Source organism: Zonotrichia leucophrys, chromosome 6 (assembly GCF_028769735.1).
Source record: "Zonotrichia leucophrys gambelii isolate GWCS_2022_RI chromosome 6, RI_Zleu_2.0, whole genome shotgun sequence".
Lineage (NCBI taxonomy): Eukaryota > Metazoa > Chordata > Aves > Passeriformes > Passerellidae > Zonotrichia > Zonotrichia leucophrys.
The window spans coordinates 13,733,527-13,758,696 of record NC_088176.1 but is presented as its reverse complement, the minus strand read 5'-3'; the positions used below and the strand labels follow the sequence as shown (position 1 = coordinate 13,758,696).

General features: G+C 41.5%; 1 protein-coding gene across 1 annotated transcript in view; it reads right to left on the bottom strand.

Moving 5' to 3' along the window:
- The window catches only part of LOC135449903 (ligand-dependent corepressor), a 56,967-nt gene extending 32,079 nt beyond the window's left edge, over positions 1 to 24,888 (bottom strand). Inside the window, exon 1 of the mRNA XM_064717308.1 lies at positions 24,782 to 24,888. Within this exon, the coding sequence (XP_064573378.1) occupies positions 24,782 to 24,878 (97 nt within the window). The 5' untranslated portion in view covers positions 24,879 to 24,888. The remainder of the gene's footprint in view (positions 1 to 24,781) is intronic.
- Between the last annotated feature and the right edge of the window lie 282 nt (positions 24,889 to 25,170).

The following is a 25,170-nucleotide window of genomic DNA, read 5'->3' as shown; positions in this document are numbered from 1 at the left end:
GGGTCCAGCTGAAGACACAAGACACGCACCCTAAGGCTGGATCACCGTTTTCCCTACTCCAGGACTCTGAAGGTGTTATTTAGGAAAGCATAGGCTGCTTGCTGAGATCTATTTCCCTTTCATTCTGTCCCAGCACTTGGATTCATCATGCTAGGAGTCTCATTAACTAGTTTGAACCAAGAGCCACCATCACATCAGGTTTTTACTGGATTTCTAGTGCCTACATTTTCTGGTCAAGATTGGTTATATTTATCCACAGCTATGGGATTTGAAGCAGGAATTAATTCAGAAAAATCCTACACTCTATGTGTAACACGGGAATTCTGTCTCTTTCAGGACAAAAATCTATTAAACTTGAATGTTTCAGTCACAGGCATCTTAATAGAAAAGCAAGACCAAGCAACAAGGGAGGTGGAAAAAAGTCACAGGACAGTTATTAATACACACTAAGTCTCATGACATGCATATAATTATAAGTTGTGAATATTCTTTTATTCATGCAACAAAATATAAGAAACTCCCATCTACCTATGATGAGAGATCTCGTTATCTGCATGGAGACCAGTTAAGGACTCCAACTACAAGGTAAATCAACTTTGCTTTAGCTTCTTGGGGAACAAAGTAAAAGCTGAACATCTCAACCAATTTTTCAAATTTCATGCTTCCCCATTCTTGTTAATGAAACTGCACTGTTCAGGGACTTACTGCACACATTCCTGCTCCAGAGGATTATGAGGACCTTAAATATCAACCTGGTTCTTTAAGAGCAATATAGCCACATGCATACAAAAGAAAAGAACTAAGGATGTTAAGACAGGTACTGTTTAAAAGGACAGATATATCCAAGCTCTGTATGGCAATACACAGCTCTTCTGTAGCTTTCTGCACCAAAACACCTCCTGTTCTCAGGACAGAATACACAATAACGTGCTGAGGTCCCTAAATAGGAACTTGGAGCTCAAGAGAAAAAGAATTTTGGCTTTAGAGTAATGCTTTATTCACTGTAGAAGAGCATCTCCAGTAGAGAAGCTTCATTTGAAGCAATCAGGAAGCGAACAAGGCGCATGTTCTGCCAAACAGCCACTACGTCCCTGTTACAGTAACTTACTGCAGCAGCAAGCTGAGACTCAAAAAAGCAGCAAAAAACTACAAGAACTGTTGATAGAAGTGCTTCTGACTGACCATCAATCCTGCAGGATTTAATTAAAATTCCACTACTAGTTTGTAATTTTTATAAAAAAGCTGCAGCAGACCATCCTCACTCTGCTCTCCAAACATCCCTCTCAACCAAGCTATTCCTTTTCCTCTGAGAACCAAGTCTAAGAACATTTTCTCTGATGCAATCCCAAACTCACAGCAAGGCATTTAAAATTTAATGAGCTAAATATGACAGCATAACAGCTACATATCAGAACTACAGAGCTGCAATCCACTTGCCTTCACAGCAGAAAAGTGCCTTGCCAAACAAACACCCTAGAACAAGGGAGATCTCTCTGCTCTACAAGGAAGAGCAGAGAAGCAAAGCAAGTTACCAGCTTGTGTCACAGTACAAGAAATGGAAACAGGAGACTTTCCATCCAATGTTAGCACTCTAACTGGCAGGTTATCTCACTGATTACAACTGAAAATTCAACCCCAAAAAACCAGAAGTGACAAGTTATAAAGCTTGTTGCCTGAGTGCAGAGTATAGCAAAATATGGATCATCTCCTGCTTCCCTCCCACGAGGAGTATTTTTGTGTGAGCAATCTGATATCAAGAAGAGAATTACACAAAGGCATGCAAACTTCTTATTTCCAATCAAAAGTCTCAGAAGCAGAATTCAAGAAAACCTAAGGACATTGCAGTGGTTGTCTCAAGATCCCCTCAAGATACATCAATTGTTCTGGCAGGCTGAGTTGCAATTTTCATATGGATTTACAGGGGTGAAAGGATCCTCAAATTTATAGATACTGCACCACTAATCTGGCTAGTTGTTCAAGTCAGGGGTTGTGGGTTTCTGGTTTACATTTAACTCAAAATCAGGAGATTTATTGTATGACTATCTGGTTTCCTTCACAGTCAGGCACCACTAATGCAGGACCTAACTGGAATCTTCTCACGTAAATACTTGCATTTTATTACCTTAGAAAATAAACCAGAAAATACACACAGCACAAAATGACAAAGAATTACAACAGAGGAGTTTCAGCAACTACCAACTTTCTGTTCATCCTTAAAAAAATAAAGGTTTTCCTTAATGGTAGAAGAGGATCTAAATTTTTTAAAAAAATAACTTAACTAAAGTAAAATCCAAGCACATGAATTTTTAAAATAAAAATTGAAGTGGGATTTGCTTTTCAGTATCTCAGTTCAAAGACAGTGCTCTTATTTGCTCAACCTCCAGGTATGGAGTTCCAACAGGCAACCAGGTACAACTTTTACTGATGAGAAACTGTAAGAACTAGCTAGGAAGTTTACAGATTGGAAAAGTCAAATAGCTCAAGAATGACAATGCACACACAGCACAGCAGGGACCTGCAGCCCAGCCTCAAGAGATACTGGCACAGTGCAGAAGCATCAGAGGATGAGTTAACTGGCTGAGATATGAGCTATATATATTTCATACTCCACAACTGTCCTGTTTGAACAGGGCTGCCTCCCTCAGCAATCCAGTCTTGCCTGACATTGTTCCCTGTCTGCAACACAGTCACCTACTGAAACCACATTCATTGAAATAATTCAAAGCTAAAAACCAGCCCAGAAATGGTAGGTACAAGCATCTACCAAACCACAGCTGTGATCTAGAAAACTCCTGCAGTGTGACTCAGTTTCAACTTCTTCACCACAAGAGGTCATTTATACCATGATTCATTACTGAATTAACTCAATACATTATTCTTTTTCTTCAGCTCTCAAGTTGTAGACATCCCTTTCACCATCTCTACAGAGATTTTTCAGATCTATTCAAGTAATCAGTAAATGGGAATGAAAACATGATTATCTTTAGGAAACTAAACATAATCACATCACCAATCATTGAACATCTGATGACCTTCAATGAACAGACCTATGAAAACAATTGAACATTTCTGAGTTGAGAGGTGAATATACTGAGTTTACCTGTAAGGTAAAAATTGCCAAGAGCATTTTTACTCTGTTTTTTGTGATTGTAAGTCTGTCTGGTGTAAAATAAACCTCTTCAATAAGCCATTACATAATTGCCTCAATGAACAGTACACCTTGACTCCAGCTAGCTCACAGCATCCTGAAAAATCTTGTGGTATACAAAGATACAGCACTATTAAGTCAAGTGATTATTTCACCACATCAGTGAGTATCTAAATTCTGATTAAGAAGCTTAACAAAAGCAAAGAAAGCTCTAGATCATGGTAAGAAAGCTGAATCATGACTACAGTGAATATGAAGCACATGTGATGTTTTGAGAAGGCTTTCCAGAAATGCTAGAAAAGCATCCTGAGCCTTTTCAGATGGACAGCTGATTTCTGCCTCAATAGGAAGAATGATCTAGGTGAAATCAGAAGGTGATAAAGGCAGCTACACAAAAATGAAAGGGTAAACAAAAGCAAGGCAGGGAGTCACAAGTTATATACCTTAAACAAAAACCCTGAAAACAAATCAACACACACAGAGGAGTATCTTAACACTGAAAGACACAGAATTCACACCAGCTACAGGGCAGGTTATAGTGACTAATTGTCATCACTGAAGTCACACTTGCAAGTATACATCAAGTGAGGCATTATTCCATGAGTCTACAACACAAGGTGCAAACCCAAAGGAAGCAAAACTAAGCCTAACAATCCTCTCCAGCTTTATGGCTGTTTGCACAGCAGTAGTATTAAGAACACAAAGGTACAAAGTAAGCACATGACTACCCTTGCATACAGCAAGGAAGACACAGCTGTATTACTGTTGTTATTCTTGTGTCAACAGAACCAAATACTAACAGAAATATTCTTAAGCTATCCTTCAGTCACACCTCGGGTTATGCCAATGCACTGAAGAAGCTGCAAGCCCTGATGTTCCTCTGGAAACAGAAAAGCACCAGCACAGCTGCTGACAACTTTGCAACAAAATATTACAGCAGAAAAACAATTTGGTGCTGAAATTAACTGCGGGAACTGAAATTGCCAGATGTGATGGAACATTACTCAGTGTAGATGAGGACAAGTAAACCTTTTCTAAAAAAATAACTACAATCAGATGCCAGAAACCCACATAAATAGCTGTAAAAAAGCCTGACCTTTGGAGTTTAGTGAAATTTTCCCAAAGAGCAAGTGACTGATAAATCTCTCTCTCACTTTTGATGTCACATAATGTCTACCATCATTTCATGTCACAACTCTTGGAGTCTTACTAACCCTTTAGCCTCAGACACACATCACCAGTTCTGTAAGTGAGCTCAGACTGCTTGACCATCAGCATTTCTAATCACACTTTTGACTGGCAATATAAATTACTACATAAGAATATACAGAAGATTTTAAAAAATAATCATTTTTGCTTGCCTTTTTTCTAGATGGTAACAATTTCCTGGCTTAGTCCAGTTACATCAGCAGGAACAACTGAGACCAGGAGGAACACTTAGACAAGAGGCAGAATAATCAAGATCTGCCAATAGTGTTTGCTCTCAGACTGCTTTCCCTTATTCAATTAAGACGATATGATATAATACTGCATCAAATAAGATCAGCGAAAGATCCCTTGGAATTTGGGTGATGCAAAAGTAACATGATAGAGAACACAGATTTCATGATGACCATCCAGGATTTCAAAATTATTCCCAAGTACCTTTTCTGGATAGCTACAGTGAATTTGGTGTTTAATGGTATATTTAACAGCTTATAGTGCACTTAACTGAGTTATATACATAGTAATTTCAGTTCCTATCATCATCTTTAAGTGTTCCTCAAACCAAGCAGTTATGTGCAGCTTTCTGACACTGCTGTCTTCTCCATCTTATTTATTCCAGACCTTCTGGAAGTCCTGAAATATAGCATATATTATTGGCCTTCTTTAGCCAAATGTTTAATCCACTGTACTTTGGTTGAGGCCACCCTATACCCTCATACATTTGCTTTCATTCTAGTAGAAGTTCTTGCTTCAAAGCATCATTAGTGATCTGAACTTGAGAGAAGACAGCAGTCCCATACTTTCTGCACACTCAGTTTCTCAATGTCACTGTGCTGCAGCACAATCTCAGGATATGCTTACAATTAAACAAATTACAGGTTTCTAGTCAAGAACATCAAACTGTTACAAAGACAAAACATCTGAAGATAAGACTTCTACAACAGCCAGTCTTGCTCTAATTTTACAGTTAGTATCTCAATAAAAAGGTCTTAGTAAACCTGCTAAATCTCCCTCAGTTCTTTTCAAAGAATGAAGTCACTATCATCACTAGGAAGATCAGAAGATCTGAAACCAATTCTTTCATGCTAAGTGAAGAAACACTGGGAGAGCACTCAGCCTTCCAAATCATAAGTTAGTTCTTTGTTCCAAATCAGAATTCAATTTTCCAGGTAACCTATACACAAATCTTCTCAAGCTTGCCCACTGTGCTGCACTGCTAAATTCACCAGAAACTGAAGTATCTGGTACAACCTATACAAGAAGAAACAACAGAAACCCTTTCCAATTTTGAGTGCTGCTTTGCTAGAAGATTCAGCTTTTAAGATCAGTATCACTGTGCCCTTATAATCAAAGCAGCTCTTCTTGTAACTTCTTGATTGTTCTTTCAGAGCAAAATCTCAGAAATGGATTTCCTAATCCACAGCTAGGAACTGCCAGCAGTACAGTCATATAAACAGCAAAGAAATTTGATGCAAACTGAGTTTCTGCAGGCTACACCCTAATAATCTGATCCTAAGGGATTAAAAGTCTACAGGAGCACTAACAACTATTCAGTTGGTTGATGTCTAAGACACTTTGTAAATATCTTCCCCTAAGGTAATTTTTTTCCCCTACAGAATTCCTCATAAGTTTCTCCCTTTTCTAAAAGAAAAAGACTATCATGCACATGTAATGAAAAAAATATGGCATAAAGAGGGAACAGTAAATTACTGATGACTGTGTGTGCAAGAAGCATTAATAACTACCTCACGTGAGTGCCCTGCTCCCCACTACCATCAATTTTATATCTTAAGTGCTTTGGAAATTATTTCAAATATAGCCAATTTAAAAAAAAAAGTTATCTTTGACACCAGAAATATTTCCAAGTTCAAGGAATATTAGACTTCTAGAACACATTGTGGTGACCATAACACACTTTTCTATAAAACCACAGCAATAGTACCAGAGGTATGAGTGAAGGAAATCAGACACTAAAACAAATGCAGTGGGATACTAGAACAAGTGTTGCAGAACAACTTGCACCAGTTCTTCTTTTGCCAAAGTAGCCAAGCTAAAGAAGAACTGCAATTTTACTGGATTTATTACCCATGTACAAAGCTGAACAATATCAATTAAAATCCAAGCAGAGAAACTATACCTAATCACTGTAAAATCACAGGCAAGAAGGTCAGCAGCAGTTTTAACAAAAGAAATTCAAATCTCATGAAGAGAAGGTTCCTTTCATTTACAGGGGGAAAAGAACAGAAGCACACTGGAAAACTAAGGCTGGAAAGGAACCTGCAAAATCCACAGCTCCACAATGAACCCTGTATTCAGTATCCTAGTGACTTCAGTATTTCAAATACTTGCTTGCCTAGTGTTCAATAAGTAATTCAATTAAATACAGTAGTAGTTGAACACATGGAACAGAGTAGCCAAGTCAAAAAACCAACATTTTTCAAAACAGCACATATTTTAATGCTGACTTTATCTTTGAATTGCTAATTACTTCCATACAATTATTTGCATTACAGAAAACATGCAATACCTCATTTTGCAGTAGTGATATAATCACAAAACACATTTTTAAGGAAACTGCATTATCACATCTGCAAAAACAGTTTAGCATAGGGTTTACTCTTTCAGACAACTGGCTCCTTATGAGACCCAGAATAACAATATGACCTGCAATGCAGGGAATCAAAGAAGACTTCAGTGTGCAATTTTGGGTTTTGCTAATGCTTATTTGATGCAAGTATTTCTATAGATATCTGACTATTTCAGGTATTTAAAAATCTCTCTTCATGCATTCATAAGTCTGAAATGGTCTTTCATAACTATCTTGAACATAGTCTAAAGATTTTATATGTTCATGGATTAACCTGTAGTTAATCTTATTACACAAAGAGCCAACACTTTCAAGAATGAGTGTTAAAGCTGTAACACTAAATAAGCTCATTAAAAAAGCAACCCTGAAATTCTTTTTACTCCTGCCCCCTTTTTAAAGTCACCAATAAGCACTAGTCAGACTGCAGAATGTTTTTACCAGCAAGCTTCTGAATATGCATAATGCCAATAAAGTTAATTACATTTAAGAAATAATAGTCTATGTGCAATTAAGATACTGGCAACATTTTAATGCAAAAAAAATGTTTAAATATACTAACATCCTAGTCTTGGGATATCCAGTCAAGCTACGCAAAGAGTTGTGTTTGTCCCTTGCATACTCCCAAATGTGGAAGTAGGATCAGAAACTGGATCTGGAAGAAAGGGTAAACAGCACGTTAGTTAAATTCACAGAGGATACTATGTTCGGAGATGTTGCAAACATTAGTGAAGACAAATACATAAATGACCCAGAGAAAAAATAAAATTACTTTGGAAACAAAAACACCTCATGAAAAATAACTCCAAACACTCAATGTAGAAGAACCACAAGGATAGTGGAATAAAACATAAAATGAAAGGAACCTAGAAGCAGCAACAGTGGACAGTCAGCTAAATACGTGCATTGAAAGACAGTCTGGAGTTGCAGAGGCACCAAACAGAGCAGGGAAATTAAAGTTCTTTCTACAGTCTTTGAGGCAATAACAATAGCCATCTCTCTGCACAATTGCCAGGGACTGAAAAATTCCCCTTCATGCCCAGCAAGTGGAAAGCTCTTCTCAATGGCAAATCAAGTTCTGCAGGAGGTAGGGTTTAATTTTTTTTAAGCAAAGTTAACATACGGTTAGCATAAGCCTACGCAGCAGGCTCTTCCAGTACTTCTGCTGCTTGTGGCTTTGTGCAGAACAGGAGGAAGCTAAGAAAACGAATCCACTTTTACAGGTGCAACTCAACCTTGCATTGTTCAGATTTATTCCTGTGGTCCTCGAGAAAATAAACCAAAACTGCTAGTTCAACTACTAAAAAGAAAGAAGAATTTAAAAAAATCCTTCATCATTTATTTTTTGCCTTAAATTTACTTTTCCCAAGAATGACATCCACTCATCCATCAAGGCAGGTGTCAGCACTATCCAGCTTTAATAGCAAAGATAACAGGAGGAAAGCACAGACTCTGCCTTCAGAAGGACAAGAGGCTCCTCACCCAGGGCAGACAAACGCAAATGCAAAAGTTACAGTTACCAGCGTACATCTGCAAGGATTGTCAAGTCTTTGTTTCTAAGAAATATTTCTAGACACAAACTAAGAACCATTTTTTCTGATTCATTCCCAAATTAACAAAATAGGCTAATTTTACAGAATTTGTTTTCCTCGGTACCAAGGGTTCCATGAGGCAATCATGTAGATGGTTTGTACTCATGGCAGTCCACAGACAAAAAAAGAAAAAACCAAAACAAAATAAAAAATCAAAATACCAAACCAACAGGTTCAACATTTTACCAGAAGCCATCTTTCTGCCTATCATGTTGCTGAACATTAGGAGAAGCTCCAGCATGGAGACTCATGCTCCAGTTTATGCATCCCATCATCACAAGCAAATAGGAGACTGAAGGTTTTCCTTCCCCTTGACGACTGCAAAGCTATGTGATTTCTGAAATAAGTCATCCTGTGCACATCTTCAGCTGCTGCTCGTGGTGTGATGGCAAGAACAAAACAGCTCCTACCAGTCTGCTTCATCTTTGACAGAAACTGGTTAGCCCTGCACATTTCAATGGAGATTTAAACAACATGCTGCCAGGTATCCCTCAAGCCAAAGGCACATGAAACACAGCATGGGCATTAAATTAGTTCAAACTATAAAGACAGTACAGAACCAAGAATCACATAATCTCATTGAAGAACTCGGTGTATTTCAGGAAGATGCATGGCTTCAGACGTAACAAAAATTAATCTCTGATTTTGCACCAGAGGACACTAGCAAAGTATCTCTGCAATCTTTTGCCCCTTTTGAAAGATCGGTGCTGGCATGAGGCAAGATTCATAGAGGCAAAGTGCAGTCACCTCACAGATTCAAAGTAGTCTCTGGAGCAGTAGCAACAGCAGGTTTTGCAGCCCTTTCCTTCTCTACTCCATCACTCATTCCTACTCCTACACTGCATCAGTTACACTGCTAGAAGTTCATGAGACTGCAGAAAGGATAAGTGATTTTGCACACACCCCCCTCACTTCTCTCTTTTTTAAGCAGTAACTTCTCTAAGTTCACCTTGTATGAGAACGGGTGTTCAGGGTTAAGACAAAGGTTTACCTAGCCCAGAATCCCAATTCCAATAAGGGCAAAAGTGTAAGTGGCAATACAAGGAGATGACTTAACCAGTGCCATCATGAAAAGCATAGCCAGCACATCACAGAAAACCTCTTTTCAGAAGAAGAGCATAGCGGCTGCTTAGAAGTCTGTTAAAGAACAGCATGCAATTACTCCAGTTTGTCAGGTGTGTAACTGCACTGGACTCCTTGCAAATGAAATCCATGAGAGATGCATCTTACAGTAAAGATGCTGGAAAATCAAGGCCTATTAAAACAGAAAGGAGATAGAGTCAACAACATTCCATGGTGCATAGGTTTTGGCACAGCGTGCTGCAGAGACCAGGTGAGACACAGAGGAGCTGACAGAGCCCCGCTCCTGCAGGAAAGGCCAGCCCAGAGCTCACAGAGCCCTTGTGGAAGGCAGTGGGACCCTGCAGAAGGAGCAGAGGGGTTAGCAGGGAGTGGTGCTCACTCCAGCTCTCTCCCATGAACGCAGAGCTGGTCTGACACAGCCCTGGCACGCTCCTTGGTCAGCCAGCAGGAGATGCTGGCTGATGAATCTCAGATGAACTCAGCACAAGTGCTAACTGCCCTTAGCTCTACCTGCTTTTTCTCCCTAATGACTCTGCTTTGGAAGCAAGCCCCATGGCAGCTGTAAACTTTGTCTTAACACAAAATCCCTAAAAACCAGCAGTTGTGCTGAATATGCATTCTGACTGGCTGACCACATAAAAAGTCCAGTCCAAACCTATGTATCCCTCTGTAGTAGGGACTGCTTTCACTGGAAATGGAAGATACTGCACTAGACCAAGAACGCTCTGAAGTCTGGTGTAATGAGGGGTTGAGGTCCAGGAGGTTCTAGAGGCTAGAAACCCACTGCCCCTGCTCTTTGGGAGAACACTGACCCCAAACAAGCTGTTTCAGCACTGGCCCATCTCCCCAGTTGGCAACACAAACCTAAGGTGTAAGGGACCCCAGCAGAGATTGCTGTCATTTTGCTAAAGCCCAAAAACACAGATTACCCAACCAGGTAAAGAGAATCCCTTCCTTTAGGCCAACATTCAAAAATGTGTTGACTCGAGTTCAAAAGGAGAATTTAGACTACCATTATGTCAAAGGAACCAGAGGAAGGATATACCTATGAGAATGACTATAAAGATAGATTCAGCTGGTTTCATCCCTGAAAATCATTTTTTGCTAACTAGTGATGACCCTGATGTCCCCACTGCAGCATCAGTTTCTCTGTAACCCTCTGTTAATTTTATGAAAAACAAATATATTGGATAAAGATCTTTATCTACACAAGACTTACTGCAACTTAAGGCACATTGACTAATAAGGCAGCATCAGGAGTAAAATGAGGCTTGCCTGACTCAAGTGCATTAAAGGAGGGTGATAAAAATTAAACAGCACTAAAATGCATGTGTATGCAAAATGTATGACTGCAAAATATACTGTGCAAAAATTGTTAGCTATGAGAAGCAGAGTAAGAAAACACAAAATTCCACAATTCACTTATCCCAAGTCACTAGAAGACACATTACTGCAAACTGAAGGTTACTGTACCAGGGAAGTTCATTCTGCAGCATGTTTCAATGTTTTGAAGCTATGATTACTGATCACCTGGCACTTTAATCCGTGATAAATCCACCTCTCCACTGAAAGAGCTGATCCCACTCATCCTCCCCACCCCCCAGATGCTCACTCATCTCGCATTTGCACAGTAACACGACAAGATGGTTCAGGGATCAGTTTCCTGATCCAACCCAGCATGCATTTACACAAAGTGAGGGCAGCGGCACAAAGGGGGTGGTGTGATCACCCTTCTCCTGCAGCATTTTAAATCTACATGAGAGTAAAAACTGCTGTGCAACCATGAACTCTGGTTTTATACAGAAATTCACTTCTACTGCTGTGCACTCCTTGGACACGTATTCTGTTTACCTGTGGTGGAACCAAAATCTTTCCTGAATAATCTTATAAACTGGTGAGCCTTAAACAATTGTATCTCCCATACTGCTCATTTAGGTTAAGAGACATACAATTGTGATTTCTCAAAAATTATGGTAGGAGTTCCTGCCCAAACCTGTCCCTACTCTAAATGTAACACTTAAGTTGCAGTTTGGCAAGATCCGAAATTCAGACTTGCAGTTTCTTCAAAAACAAGATGAAATGCTTTATTACAGTTGCTCTAGCATAACCTCTCCTTTATTTTAAAAAGGAATAAAGTCTACTTAATGTTTCCTAGAGCACCTTCTACAAACACTGAACATCACTTTTAGGGTATATAAATTATAATCAATACATTTCAATATTTTTCACCAAAACAGTAATATTGCAAAGAAAGTAATTTCGTGCCTTTTCAGAAATCTGACCATCTAGAAACTTGCCTAATGTCATGCAAGACAGTTTAAAAAACAGCATAATGTTTAACTTAATTGTGGACAAAGAATAACTCATGGCTCAAAAGCCAACAGTAATTTTATTAGATATTCTTGAGGACCATTTTCTGTTAATTTCCTTCAGAGAACCTATGTAAGCACATCCCTATGCCATCCCTCCTAACCTTTGACTGAAAGTCGTATGTTTTTAGAATAGCTTTTTCATGGTGACTTCCACTTGACTTTTTAAGCTTAAAACAACAAAACCAAAACCAAACCCAAACAAAATAAAAAAAAAACAACCAAACAAACAAAAAACCAAAACAAACCCACCAGAACCTGGCTGCCTTCTCCCACCAGTGCCTCCCCAAACGCTGCCCCCTCAAGTTTCACATTAGAACTTTAATAAGCAAAGGCTTCAGATGAATACACTTTTCTCTTTGATGGGAAGATCAGGTAGTTAGTTACCTGAAACTCTTTTTTTCCTCTGAAGTGGGAAATATTTTGACCATTCCCCAAAAATGCTTCAAGATGTATTTGGAAGAATTTAGTCTTTCCACAGCTATTAAAGCTCATTATCTCCTTTTCTAAAAGCATTCTTTGTGAAGCATCCTCATTTTTGCTAAATCTGGATTTTCAAGAGACCTAGTTTTGAAGAAATATTCATTTTCCTTCACTGGTTCTAAGAAGAAAAACTCTTGGGATATTCCAAGGCTATGATGTCCTGGTAGTTAATTTCCATCTCTACCTCTCCTCAAAAGGAACTAGCAAGGAGAAGCCACCCGAGTTAAACAACGCCTCACCAAGGAGTTTGAAAGCCCACAGACAAGGATTTTACAGGTCATCTTGAAAACAAGAGTAAGCTTATGACCTTCTGTGAGGTCATGTGAGGCAAGAGATCAATTTCCCAAGAGCAGCAGACCCGAGCTGCTTTAGACGGCAGCCCCACACGCGTGCGGACTGACAGCAGGGGTGAGGCAGCTCCTGCACTCCAGCCACAGCACATTTCCACACGGGCTGCCACGCTGACAGAAAGCAGGAATTAGTGCTCAGGAGAGCTCACTTGTCACACACAAGCACAAGGTGCTCCTGCAGGCACTGGTGTCCTTTCACTGCCTCTGAGAACAGACGGTTCCCAGCTCAGAGGCAAGGACATCCCCGACAGGGATTCCTCCACACACCCACATCCATGGCTCTCCTTCTGGCCCACTCACAGCCAAGGTCCCACAGCCTCTGCTCACACCAACCTGCGACTTCTCATTACAGTCAAGGCTGATTAAACCTTGACTTCACAACCCAGCTTAAACACAGACTGTAGTAAACCTCTCAGGTTTAGCCAGGGCCCCTTGGAGAATAGAATGCTGACACAGCGGCAAAGTTTCCTGTCTCCAGGGACATCTGCCTTGTACCTTATCCCTATAGACATGTAAGGCAATATTGTGTTAACCCTACTATTGGTCACTTATGGTCACTCTAACACCTTTGCCATTGGTCAGGATTGGATCCGGGCAAAGGCTATAAAAGTAGCATACTGTACCCCTACTAACTCGGAAGAAGAAGAGCTGAGGCCCTTCATGGACCCTCCAATAAAGCCACACTCGTGGAACAGCCAGCGTCTTCTGCTTCTCCTCTCTCTACCGTCTGCTGGAGCCTTAGGCCAAGGAAAAGCTACCTAGCAAGCAAAGCTGAAATCACAAGAGCTGCCTAATCACTAAGAGCTGAATATTCCCTGCTTGCTAGGGCTGACCCGCGGCCTTGGTCTGAGAGCGAGCTGGCTTCTGGCACCCAGTCCCCTTGGGGACTGAGCTCTGGAGCTGTAACAGCTTGCATAGGATAAGACCAAGCAAGGCTCATTTAACAGGCCAAATAGAGCTATACCAGCAAAACTACGGGCCAGCAAACCAGTGTTCAGAGCATGATTTATTTATTTATTAAAAAAAATTTTGACACCTCCGACAGAATCTCAAAACTGCAAAATAAATTCAGCACCCTTAACCCTTCAAGTCTCCTAGTACAAACCAACTCAGAAATTAGCTCTGTTTGCTGCTTACCAGCACAATCATCAAGACCCCCCTAGGCAGCACCATGGCAATATAAGATCACAGGATTGCTTATCTCTTTTCTCTAGCTGAATAGGAAATAACTATTCTTCTTCAATACAACAAAGGAAAGCCCTCCAACTTTCAGACACTAGAAAGACAAGAAGGAACATCAAGAGGGATATAGGGTTGGGATGCTGAAATGCCCACAAACACAATAAGCAGAAGGTGTCGATTTCTTGAGGAAAAAGTGCTTTTGCATAGACTTTTTTTTTTAAGTAGGTTTAGTAGTTTTAGTCCTGAGGGGAAAAAAGTTTCCAAAAATAACTGCTTACTTTCTGAAGTTTGTGAGGTGTCATCACAAGCGCATTTAGGTGCTAAAGTTCATCACCATGCCAGTAAGTATAGACCAAAGCAGCTGTGATCGACTTCTTGCCTTCCTCTCAAGCACCTCCCCTCATACACCAAGCTGTGTAAGGCATTTCCTACCCTAGGGCCAGGAGCAGTCCTTGGGCTACAAGGAGCTGAAAAAATATAAAGCCCTCTCTGCTGTTCTTATTCGGAGCACAGAATTCACTTCAAAGCAGCAGAAAGATACAAATTCAAGATTAGTCACAGGCAAACAGATGATTTAAGAACAAGAACCAATCTGTCATAGGAAAGGAGCACAGCCTCCATGGCAAAGTCAACTACAGTTCTGCAGCATCTTTAACTTACCAAGTCAAATTTTAATCTATTTTAAAACTGAGTAACTTGTTGAGCAGAGTAACCTCTGAACTCTATTCAATCTTGTACTTCTAGCATGCTCAAACTGTGACCTCAGCTATGGTTCTAGCAAAAAAAGTCAGGTGGACAGTGGCCAGGATGGAAACTATTTGGGTTCTGAAACCCAGAACAGCAGTGCACCAAGGGATTAGCAAAGAGCTTAGCGTCCATCCCATACTTCAAATGCCTTCTAGTCATTAAAATAAATAAATCCATGTCCTCCTGAGACCTGAAAGGTGGTTTACCTGCTGGTTCAGGGCATCTGCCAATGCACTGCATGGAGACTACCTCAGTTTGCTCTCAAGTCTGCACATTTAAAGTTCTTTCACGATCATGGAAGGGAGGAATGCAATGAAATCTTCAGATCTAACACCAACTAGCAGGAGTTTGGCCTTCATAGCAAGATTCTTGGAAGGGAAAATACAGAAGCTCTACATTCACAGAGTGCACTTCTGTAAACAGACCTACTTAACACCACTCTAACCTTTTTTCAGAAGTCAGCTTTCAAACTGAAGTTTTCCAGACTTAGTATCCACCATGATATCCATTTTTGGATAAAATATACTTTTAAATAGCAAAGTATGAGAAGGGGAAGGAAAGATAAAAATCAGTCCTAATCTAATGGATCACTAAGTATCAGCTCATACTCCTTAACACCTACAGCCACTTTGGAAAGGAAAAATAGCCCTCATTTACAAATCATTTAGAGCAGTAATTTTCAAGTTGTGGAACCCTGAAAAGCATAAAATGCCACACAATTTAAACTATTGGCAGTAGCCTTGTTTTTCCACAGTTGCTTCTTGCCAACTTCAGATTGAAAAACACTGTTTTAAGAGAGCTCTGGCAAAACACAGTTCTCTCAATGGTTTAGGCTTGTTCAAGAAATAAATGCAGCATCCCTGCTGAATTCAAAAGATCATATGCAAAATGGATCTCTGCATGGCCTATGCCATGAGCATTAAAGCCATTCATTCCCAAATGACTGTACATCACTCAAGGAAAACTGCAGAGGCAAGACCAAGGCACTAGATTTTGTGAGGAGTTTACAAAAATACTCCTGTAAGATACAAAAACTAGGTTCTCACAGCATTTTACCATACAGTTACAGATGATTACGTTTTTCTTATTTTGTATGAATGCACGGGACTGACAAGGATGACAGAAAAGTATAAAAAACCCAAGAGAAATGTGTGGGCAGTAGTTAGGCATTTAACCAGAAATACCAAATTTAGTGTTATACTTGATACAATTTTGCCATGAAGTATAAGTTAGAATAAACTAAACATTCATGGGAAATATTTCAGGGAAAAAACTACTTTTTCCCCCTCCAAGAGACTTTGACACTTCGTTTTGACAAAGACTCAGTGCACTTGTCTTACACAACACATTCTGCAATATGTTCCCTCACATGTCTTCATCCTTTTCCTAATCTTGTAATATTTTGAAAGATAGTAAGGTACAGCATGCAGATAAAGAATAACCACTAAGGTAACTGAAACTTTCAATTTCTAGTTGAATAAGAGCACAACTTTTCCAAAGGACATTTAAAACCAGCAAGGAACACTCCTCTTCCTTACCAAAGAGGACAATTAGATCAAGAAATGATTACTGACAAGAAAGAGCAGTAGTTTTTTTTTAAGAAAAGTTTTTTCACTGCTCATTTGGAAGTGAGCACTGTCAGATGGTTTTTTTCCTCATAAGATAAAAGTAAGACCCTTGAGAGAAACCCCAGAAGAGAGATTCTGGTATCATATAAACTTAAGTTTCACTAATGACTTTAAAATAGAAGAGAAAGCTAGGGATAAATAGCAGTGCTCCTCCTATTCTGAAGGATGTAAATGGAATCACTGCTTTTAGAAGATCGCTTTTAAGTTGGTTTAGATCAGAAAAAGAAATTACCTCCATGCTTTCCTATTCTCTTGCTTTTGCAGAATGAAATGGAAGTTAAGCATCCACTTGTGCAAAAATTTTCTTTATGCATGTTCTCAGAAACACATCTTAAAGTTATGATAAAGCATCACCTACACAGCAGCTCTCATCATTTTTGTCACAATGACACACCTTAACCCAGGAGATGACCAAACTTCAGTAACACTAGCTTATCTTCAACTTGTTCACACTGAGGACCAAATAACTCCCAAAGAAGACAAGAAGCAAGCCAGGCTGCTGTTTAAACCAAAGTCAATCCATTTTATCAATTCAAATATATAAAAATATTTCTCCAGAAACCTAAGACTACAGGACACAAGGCACAGGCTGAGAGGACTCATCTGACCACAAGACTCTCCATGTGAAGTGCACAAGCACAGAACTCCATCACTCTGACTAACCTGCGAGTCAGCCAGCACACGGAGCACAGGCACACCACCAAAGGGCTTTGTGTACATGAATCTCCGTGGAGAATGAACCTCTGTGGGAAGTTTAACAGCTGCAGGACTATCCTGTCCTTGCAAGGCTGCAGGCTGAACTCAGGAGTTTATTACACAGGTAACACAGCAAGCTGCCTCCTGTCACACAAACACAGCAGCAAAGGGAGCCAAAGAGCGCATTGCTACAGACTCACTGCACACACTACAACAAGCACGGGAGCCTCAGTGCTGAGAACCAGCCTCCAAGTATTATCAGAGCAGGGAACTACAGGCTGTGGGCTGAAGCTTTCACATCCTTTTGTTAGGGCAACCAACAAAAAAAGAAATAAAGAAATGAAGAACTGTGAGTCTTGAGTACCTGTTCCTCTTCCTACTCTGGCAGTTAATACATTTTCAAAACGACCACCACCCCTGCAGCAGCAGAGGGCAAAGGACATCAGATGGACTCACCTCTCCAGTTACACACTGAAACATCTCTACTATAGGTGTATGCAAAAAGCAATCAAAGACAACCAGGAAAGTTTTCATTAGTAAACTCAGCTCAAGAGTTAAGATTGTCTGGTGGCCTCTGATGTCTTTCCACGCTGCTGGATTCAGCTTCTGAAAGCTTCCTTTGTTAATGAATACTAGGCTCTTGTCCAGTCCTCTTTTCTCCCCCTCTCCTCCCTCCCATAAAATATCATGGTCCTCAGGGCATAAGGAACATCCTTTGTCTTCTTGCAAGTCTTCCCTGTGCAGCCACTTTGCCACCCCTCCTAGAAAATGCAAGAGGAGTACCATCCTTTCTCTTCTCTGTAAGAACAGTGGAAAAAACCAGATGGAGACATCATCTAGCAGCAATTTTACCACAGAGGAACTGGCGTCCTGCAGAAACGTCACAAAACCGTAACCTCTACTTCATCTTTCATGTGTCAGCAGCACTGATGTGTAACTCAAATGTCCTCCGTAGCTTTGAGAGTTCAATTTTTTGTCAACTCACCATAAAGAGCATGTGATACTACACACAACATACAAGGTGAACTAAATCTGAGGAAAAAGGTAAATGAGTTAAAGATATCCAGAGAAATAACAGTAAGACATTCTTCAAGAGAAAAAGAAAGAAGCTGAAGCTCTCATTTCCCAAAATGGCCATGCAGATTTATCAGAGAGAAACGAGAAACCCCAGAGGCCTGCAGAGATACAAGGAGAGGAGGTATAAAGCTGCAACTTTATTAAAGAGAAACTGGTTAGGAAAGCAAAGCCCACAGTTCATTATCAGGGAGAGAGCATGAAGAGGGAGATTGCTTCCATCTTCCCACTTCTGCAATGAACATGAAGCACACAAAAACTAACACCTACTCAGTTAAAGATGTATTTCTGCATGTGTGACAATACCAGTTGAATAGTCTCAACTCCTCACCAACTCCTCACTCTCTGCACCTCTTCTTCCTCTGCAGATGTTGTAGCCAAAAAAAAAACCTATGTGTAGCACCCAGCTGCTACACATAGCTGTGCTTGAACAGAGGGGGCTATTTAAGCCAGTTTAGACAGCACTACTGTCAAACATAACCACAGTCTGTAGCATGGTTATAAGAAACAAGACACAAACTAGAAGACTCTGTGTCTTTGGAACAGACTATTCTGCCCACTTCCCTTCCCCTTACAGATGGGACCCCATCAGCGTTTCAGATGAGCTCTCCTGATCATCTCATTCCCACCTAAGATGACTCAGGGTACTGCACATCACCAGAAGAGGAGCTGCTTTTGCAGACTTCTGTCAGTTTAGTAAAAATAAGCACTAATGCCCCTCTTAGCCAGAGGAAGACCCTAAATTGGCTCAGCCCATCCCATCCCATCCAATCCTGCTCTCAGAAAATCCCAAAAGCTTTGTATTTCTCGGAGATTTATAAATATCCATCCCAGCAAACTTTGAGAACCAAAGCCTCATCCTCCTAGGAGTGAAAACACGTATACATAGAAGGGTGAGGAAGAGGATTGGAAAGTCTCCTGTAAAATACTGCAGTAGTGTTTGCTCTGCCCCAACCTGTAAGACAGGGCTAATTCTCTTTAACCCTATTAAATGCTTGTTTTTCCTCAAACTTTGCCTAAACTGATTTCTAGGAAGTATTCTCGTTGTGATTTTACAATAGCAGTGAAAGAACATAAGTTCTCAGACAAAAACAAAGCAAACCCCCAAAACCCTGTAAGGACACATGCCAGTACTTGCCTGGATGTACAATAGCCTAAGATGGCAGACTGTTGAGTCACTAAAGTACCACGCAATGAGGATTTAGACAACTGAGCACAGAAATTGGGATTCTTTTATCACCCATTATTCATTAAAGTGCAGTTACTGGACTTCTATACATAACAGCATCTGGACTATCATCAACATATGGCACAAACTGTCAAGAAATGGCTTAAAATTTTGGAACAGTCCTTCAGGTACTCTTTTAAAATGGTACTGTACCACAAAGCTGTAAATCTGTAATATAGACATCCCAACATAAATGCTAAATAGATTTTATCTAGGTGGATTTTTACTATTTTCTACATGCATGGAATGGATTACTGTAATTAATTCTGTAAGCTCTATTAGAGTGGATGAATTCTGAATGTCATTATTTCTTAGTTAAAAAGTCCAAATGCCTATACTTGCTGCAGGACAAACATATCCCAAGAAGGAAATATCCCACCTTGCAATCATTGCTATTACCTCACACAAATTAAAATATGTTTTTGTTGAAATGTGAAAGAAACCCAAATTATTAGTCCTAGTGTGAAATTTCATGTCGCAGGCATCAGAAGAACATCTCAAGACGGTATCACTCAAAGTGATTATCAATAATTTTTTGAGTATGCTTTTGATTGGTTGACATCATCCCTGAAAGAACAGGAGTTATTCTTCATGTGCAAGCAGGGAAACAAGGGCAAATCCAGGGTGACTTGTAGCGAATTCAAAGAATTTGAATTTGAAACTGATCAAGATTCATCCCCCGCAGTTCAACTTCTCCTGCTCTTCAGATACATACCGTCCTTCCATGCACATTTAAAGTAAAACTAAAAACCACACTGTAAATTTTACTCTTTCCAACAAAAGATTTTCATTTTTAAATGATAGTTGCCTCAATCTTTTCCTGGCATACCTTTGTAATAAAAGGGTAATTCTCCTTCCCTCTACTCATACTGCCAACAAGCAGAAATGTTGGGAGCACAGAACAGATCTTGAACAAGCCTTCAGCTACTAAATTGTAAATTGCTGTACAATGGATTTATATTAATAAAAGAAGCCACAATCTGCAGCTACGTTGCAAGCAGGTTGAGATAAGGCAAACAGTACCACTCATATTTGCTGGGGACAAGGCTGGGGGTGTATCTAAAACAAACATCAGGATAGAACAGCCCTACATTTAAACTTTAACTTGCTTTTTATTATTATTTTTCATCAACACCACAGTTATAATAAGCTTTCTCATTTTGGAACAAAGAAATACAATCTGACCTTTGAACTAGAACCACGTTAAACACTCGAAGACTCCAGCCTACTTCCAAAACAAGGTAACACAGCTAACTGTGGAAGCAGCAGCTAATTCCTATCACACACAGGCTGGAGCTATACAGCAGCCATAATCAAGATAAGGAAAGTAATAAAGATTTCAGAATTATTCAACTGCTATACACCTTCTCTTGATTATTATTGTATTCTAACACTTCCTGATGTATCATATTTCTTCCTCAGAATCCACACTTTAATCCTAAGCATCCAAGGTCACAGAAGACCACCAGCATACAATGAACTAAACAGAAAGAGATCAGGTACTTAAGTTGCAGTATTTAATCAGCAGCAATAACTTTAACAGCTAAGCAGCATCTCAATGAAACACTGGCAGAGCTCAAGATGATTGGAAATCTGATGAGAATGTTACAGGTCTTCCACTGAAATCCTCATTTTGCTCCCAAAACTAGGATCACTTCTGAAGGGTACTGAACCATTCTCTCCCTGCCCCCACACCCCCAGCACAGAGCATAATTCAGTCAGACTCTCCAAGAGTACAGGTAATATTTAACAAAGGGCCAAGCATCACCAGCTAGAAGAAATGCATGCGATCCCCTCCCACTACTCCAGTGATCGCAGCACTGCCATGCTGTTAGCTGCCTGTAGCAAAGGTGGCAGGAGGGTTCCACAGATCTCTGGGTTATTCCATTCCTCAAACTCCCCATTCCTTAGCAGATCCAATCTCATCAACCGTTTCAAATTCAGTAAGTGCCTGAACACAAGATGATTAGAGGCTGGGAGAAGGAAAAATAAACTAAAATCACCACATGCCTTTATGTCTAGGTGTCTGCTTTTGACCACTGAAAAAGATGCCAGCACTCAAGACTGGTACAGAGAACATAAATGGCAGCATCACATAGCTGTGCTCTGGCAGACTGTGTCCCCACAAAGTGCCATCAGGGCACCCTGATCCACGCAGCAGTCCCAGCTACCCCTGCCCTGTGTCACAGTCCCATTGCACCTCACTGCTAAGAGAGCTTAGACACCCCTTCTCCACACTCCCTTCACCTCCAGGCCATGGCAGGCTGCTCCCTCAATTTCAGCACTGATCAAGGGAACTGCCCACAGACCTGTGTGAGCTGCACCAGCCTCACCATCCTCCTCCTCACAGGAAGGGGATGAAATGCATGACAGTGAAGGAAGGTTTCAGCCAGATCAGTTCCTGAGCTACCTCCCACAAAAGGCCACACTGGGAGGTTGCAAAGATGCAACTCTATGGCAGTTCAAGTTTATCTGCATCTCTGCTGCCTTGTTGTCACTCTTATTTTCCACCAGCTCTGCATTCTCACACTCATCCTCGTGCTAGTGCTGGTATTTGCTTGACCTTCCAGACCAGAATAAAATTATTCTACTCCCTCCAAAAGATGTTTTCTGCCAGGACAGCTCCCCTGAATTGGCTCCTTGTGGGCAGGTGGTCTGTCAGTCCCTCTGTGGTTTTGCTCCCTTAAGAGCACAAGCTTAGTTTGACAAATTGTCATGAACCCACAGTCCAAAGGAGCAGAAAACTGCAGAAGCAAGAAACCAGAGGGGAAAGTGAATTACTTAAGCCATATTTATTGCCAAATGCACTAGTTCAAACCACAGGTATATTTTTCTGAATGCCACATGGTGTGGTATTAGAATGACTTTTCAGGGAATAATGTTAACACAGAAAATCCCACACACCTCATTTATTTTCAGAACTAAATATGAATGAGTATGTCTGATTACTACAAGACAGATTTTCACATCCTGGTGCATAAATACTGGAAAGTAGAGTGTTTATTACAGGAAAAAATTCTCAAAGACTTCTACAAACAACCAAGGTGAAACAGAAGACTACATCATTTAACAGTCTACTTCCAAATCTCACGGAATATTGTCAAAATTCACTTAAAAAGATGACAGAGGTATATATTTAGAGCAAGGGGTTATGATCACAACATTATTTCATCTGGAGATTGTGGGCAAGTGCAATAAATCCTTTATAATTTTATAAAAATATGAAAACAAAAAAGGTAACAACACATTTACATGACCCAACAATTTATGCAAGATTCATAGTAGGAACGAGGCAGGTCCTGAAACCTCATAAAAGTGATCAATTTGAAGCTGAAACTATTTACGACACACTGCCATCAAGATAAAAGTCACAGAGCACTGTTACACTTTGGACTTTATTTTTTTAAAATGGTTTTGTACTTTACCTCCAAAAAACCCCATTCAATTCTGTGCTTAAAAGCTTTCTCAGTACCCTTTGTTAAACACACAGAGGGACTTTCAGAGAGAGAAATCTTTTGGAAGAAGAAAACGTATCAAATTTAGGTATGAGGAAGAGATATGCAAGAGACGAGGGGAGGAAGCAACTTCACCAGAAGCTGGCAATTTAAATGGCTTTAGGGAAATGGAACAGGGTGTGTATTAATGGGGGTGGAGGTGGGGTGTTTGTTTTAAGTTTTAGCACTTAGGGTTGCTAAGAACTTCAATCATGCAGTGTTTTCCTTGAGTCTGTAGACAGAAACTTCTCTTTCTACCCAGGATTTTCCCAAAGAGCAGCACAATGAATAGAGACAATTCCTGCATTTCATCCCAACACAGTATCTTCAACAGCAGCTTTGAAACTTCCTTTTTGGTTCTTTCCTTCCCTCCAAATTTACTCCTCACAGCTATGTTAAACTCTGAGCAGTAGGACAGCTCCACTGGAGCCAGTGCTAGAGAAGCAGGGACTGAGAGGAAGATGAGATGCCATGCTGCAAATAGAGAGTTTAGAAAGGACCAGAACAGCTGAACCCCAGCAGCCTGAGGTAAGAGGAATTGAGAAAAAGAGACAGAAGTAAAATAAATCTGGTTCAAGCAGACATGGAATAAAATGGAGAAAAGATAGAATCAAAATAAAATCCCGCAAACTGAGTTTAGAAATATCAATTATTCGCTGGAAAGAAAACTCAACACTTTTATGTAGTAGGAGTTTCTCAGTAACATATTGCCCTTCAGTTGCTTCATATATAAAACAAATTAATTGCTTGAATTAATCTGAAATTAACAAGCATCTAGAGCACACTTTTGAATTACAGAAATTTAAACATCTAGATGAAGCCAAAAATATACACAGCAGTTACACATCCTGGTGTAACCAAAAATGGTGTTTCAAATCCCTGATAATGAACTGGGATGCTGAGCTAACTGACAATAAGAGGTTTAACTGTGCACACAAGGAACTAAAGTGAATCTGTGACTGTTATTACAGATTACCTATGCTGAGCAGTCACTGGCAGATTATGGCCATATTTGCATATTTAAAAATAAAACGAGGATTTGCGCTCAATTAGAAACAGAAGGCCAAACAAGATGAAACATACCAATGCTCTAGATAGGGATTTTTACGATTACTCTGCAAGTTCACAGTCTACTGTTCTCAAACCTTTTTTCTTCGGAGACACTGAATTACTGGCCTAGAGCTGACATTTATGTGAATGTTGGGTCCCACTGAAAAGGTTTCAATTTCTAAGCAGGGAAAGATAAGAGGACAAAATCTGTATTTTGAATGGAAAAAGTTACTCGAGATGAAAGGGACTTCCTTTTCAAAACCCCAGACATTCGATTGCAGGGAGCCTACTCAACAAGAAACGCGCAAAGAGGAGGAGGGGGGGAAAAAAAAGGAGGTGGAGGGAGAACAGAAAAGCAATCACACATCCTTTTAACCCCGCGGCCCCGCTCCGGATTCACGGCGTCAATCCAGCACCGCCATCCACAACTTTCCGCCTCCCCCGCCGCTCCTCCCGCCGGTTCCGCGGCCTCGCTCCCTCCCGCCTCGCCGGGCCGGGGGCAGGCGGGCCGGCCCCCGCTCGCCCCCGGGCAGTGACAGGCGGGCCGCTCGCCGCCGCCGGGCGCGGCCCCGCCGTAAACAAGTTTGAAGGGGCCGCGGCCGGGCCGGGCCGTGCCGAGCGGGGAGGAGCGGGCGCGGCGCTGACAGGGGCCGCACAAAAGGGCAGGGCAGGACCCCCTCCCGGCTCCCCCCCTTCGGCGCAGGGCGGGGCCCGGCCCGGCGCGGCGCCTCACGGCGGCAGACGGGGAGGGGGAGCGGGGCGGGCCCGCAGGCCGCGGCGCCGCTCGCCTCACGGCCCCCGCTCCGGCGGAGCCTCCCGCCGCCGCGGGGCCCGGCCCGGCCTCCCCGCCGCGCCGCCGTCCCTCACCTACACAGTGAATGAGCTTGTGACGCCACGAATCGAGCTGGTGGCGGACGCCGCGCCTCTGGATGGAGCACTGCTGCCGCCCGCACGGGCTCGCCATCTTCTGGGCGGGGGCGGGGCGGGGGCGGTGGCGGCCGGCGGGGCGGGGGGGAGGGAGGGAGGGCCGCGCGCGCCGCGCTCTGGCACGCCCACTCGCGCTCGGCGCTCTTCCCGCCCCGCGCATGCGCCGCCCGTCCCCCAGCGGCTCGCACGTGCGGCCGCGCGGCACCCGTGCGCGAGGGGGCGCTGTGCAACCCCGGAGCCTCTCGTGAGGGCGCGGGAACGCCCTGAGGGGTCAGCGTGCTCTGAGAGGTCACCGTGTCCTGAGGGGACGTGCCACCCGTGAGGGGACA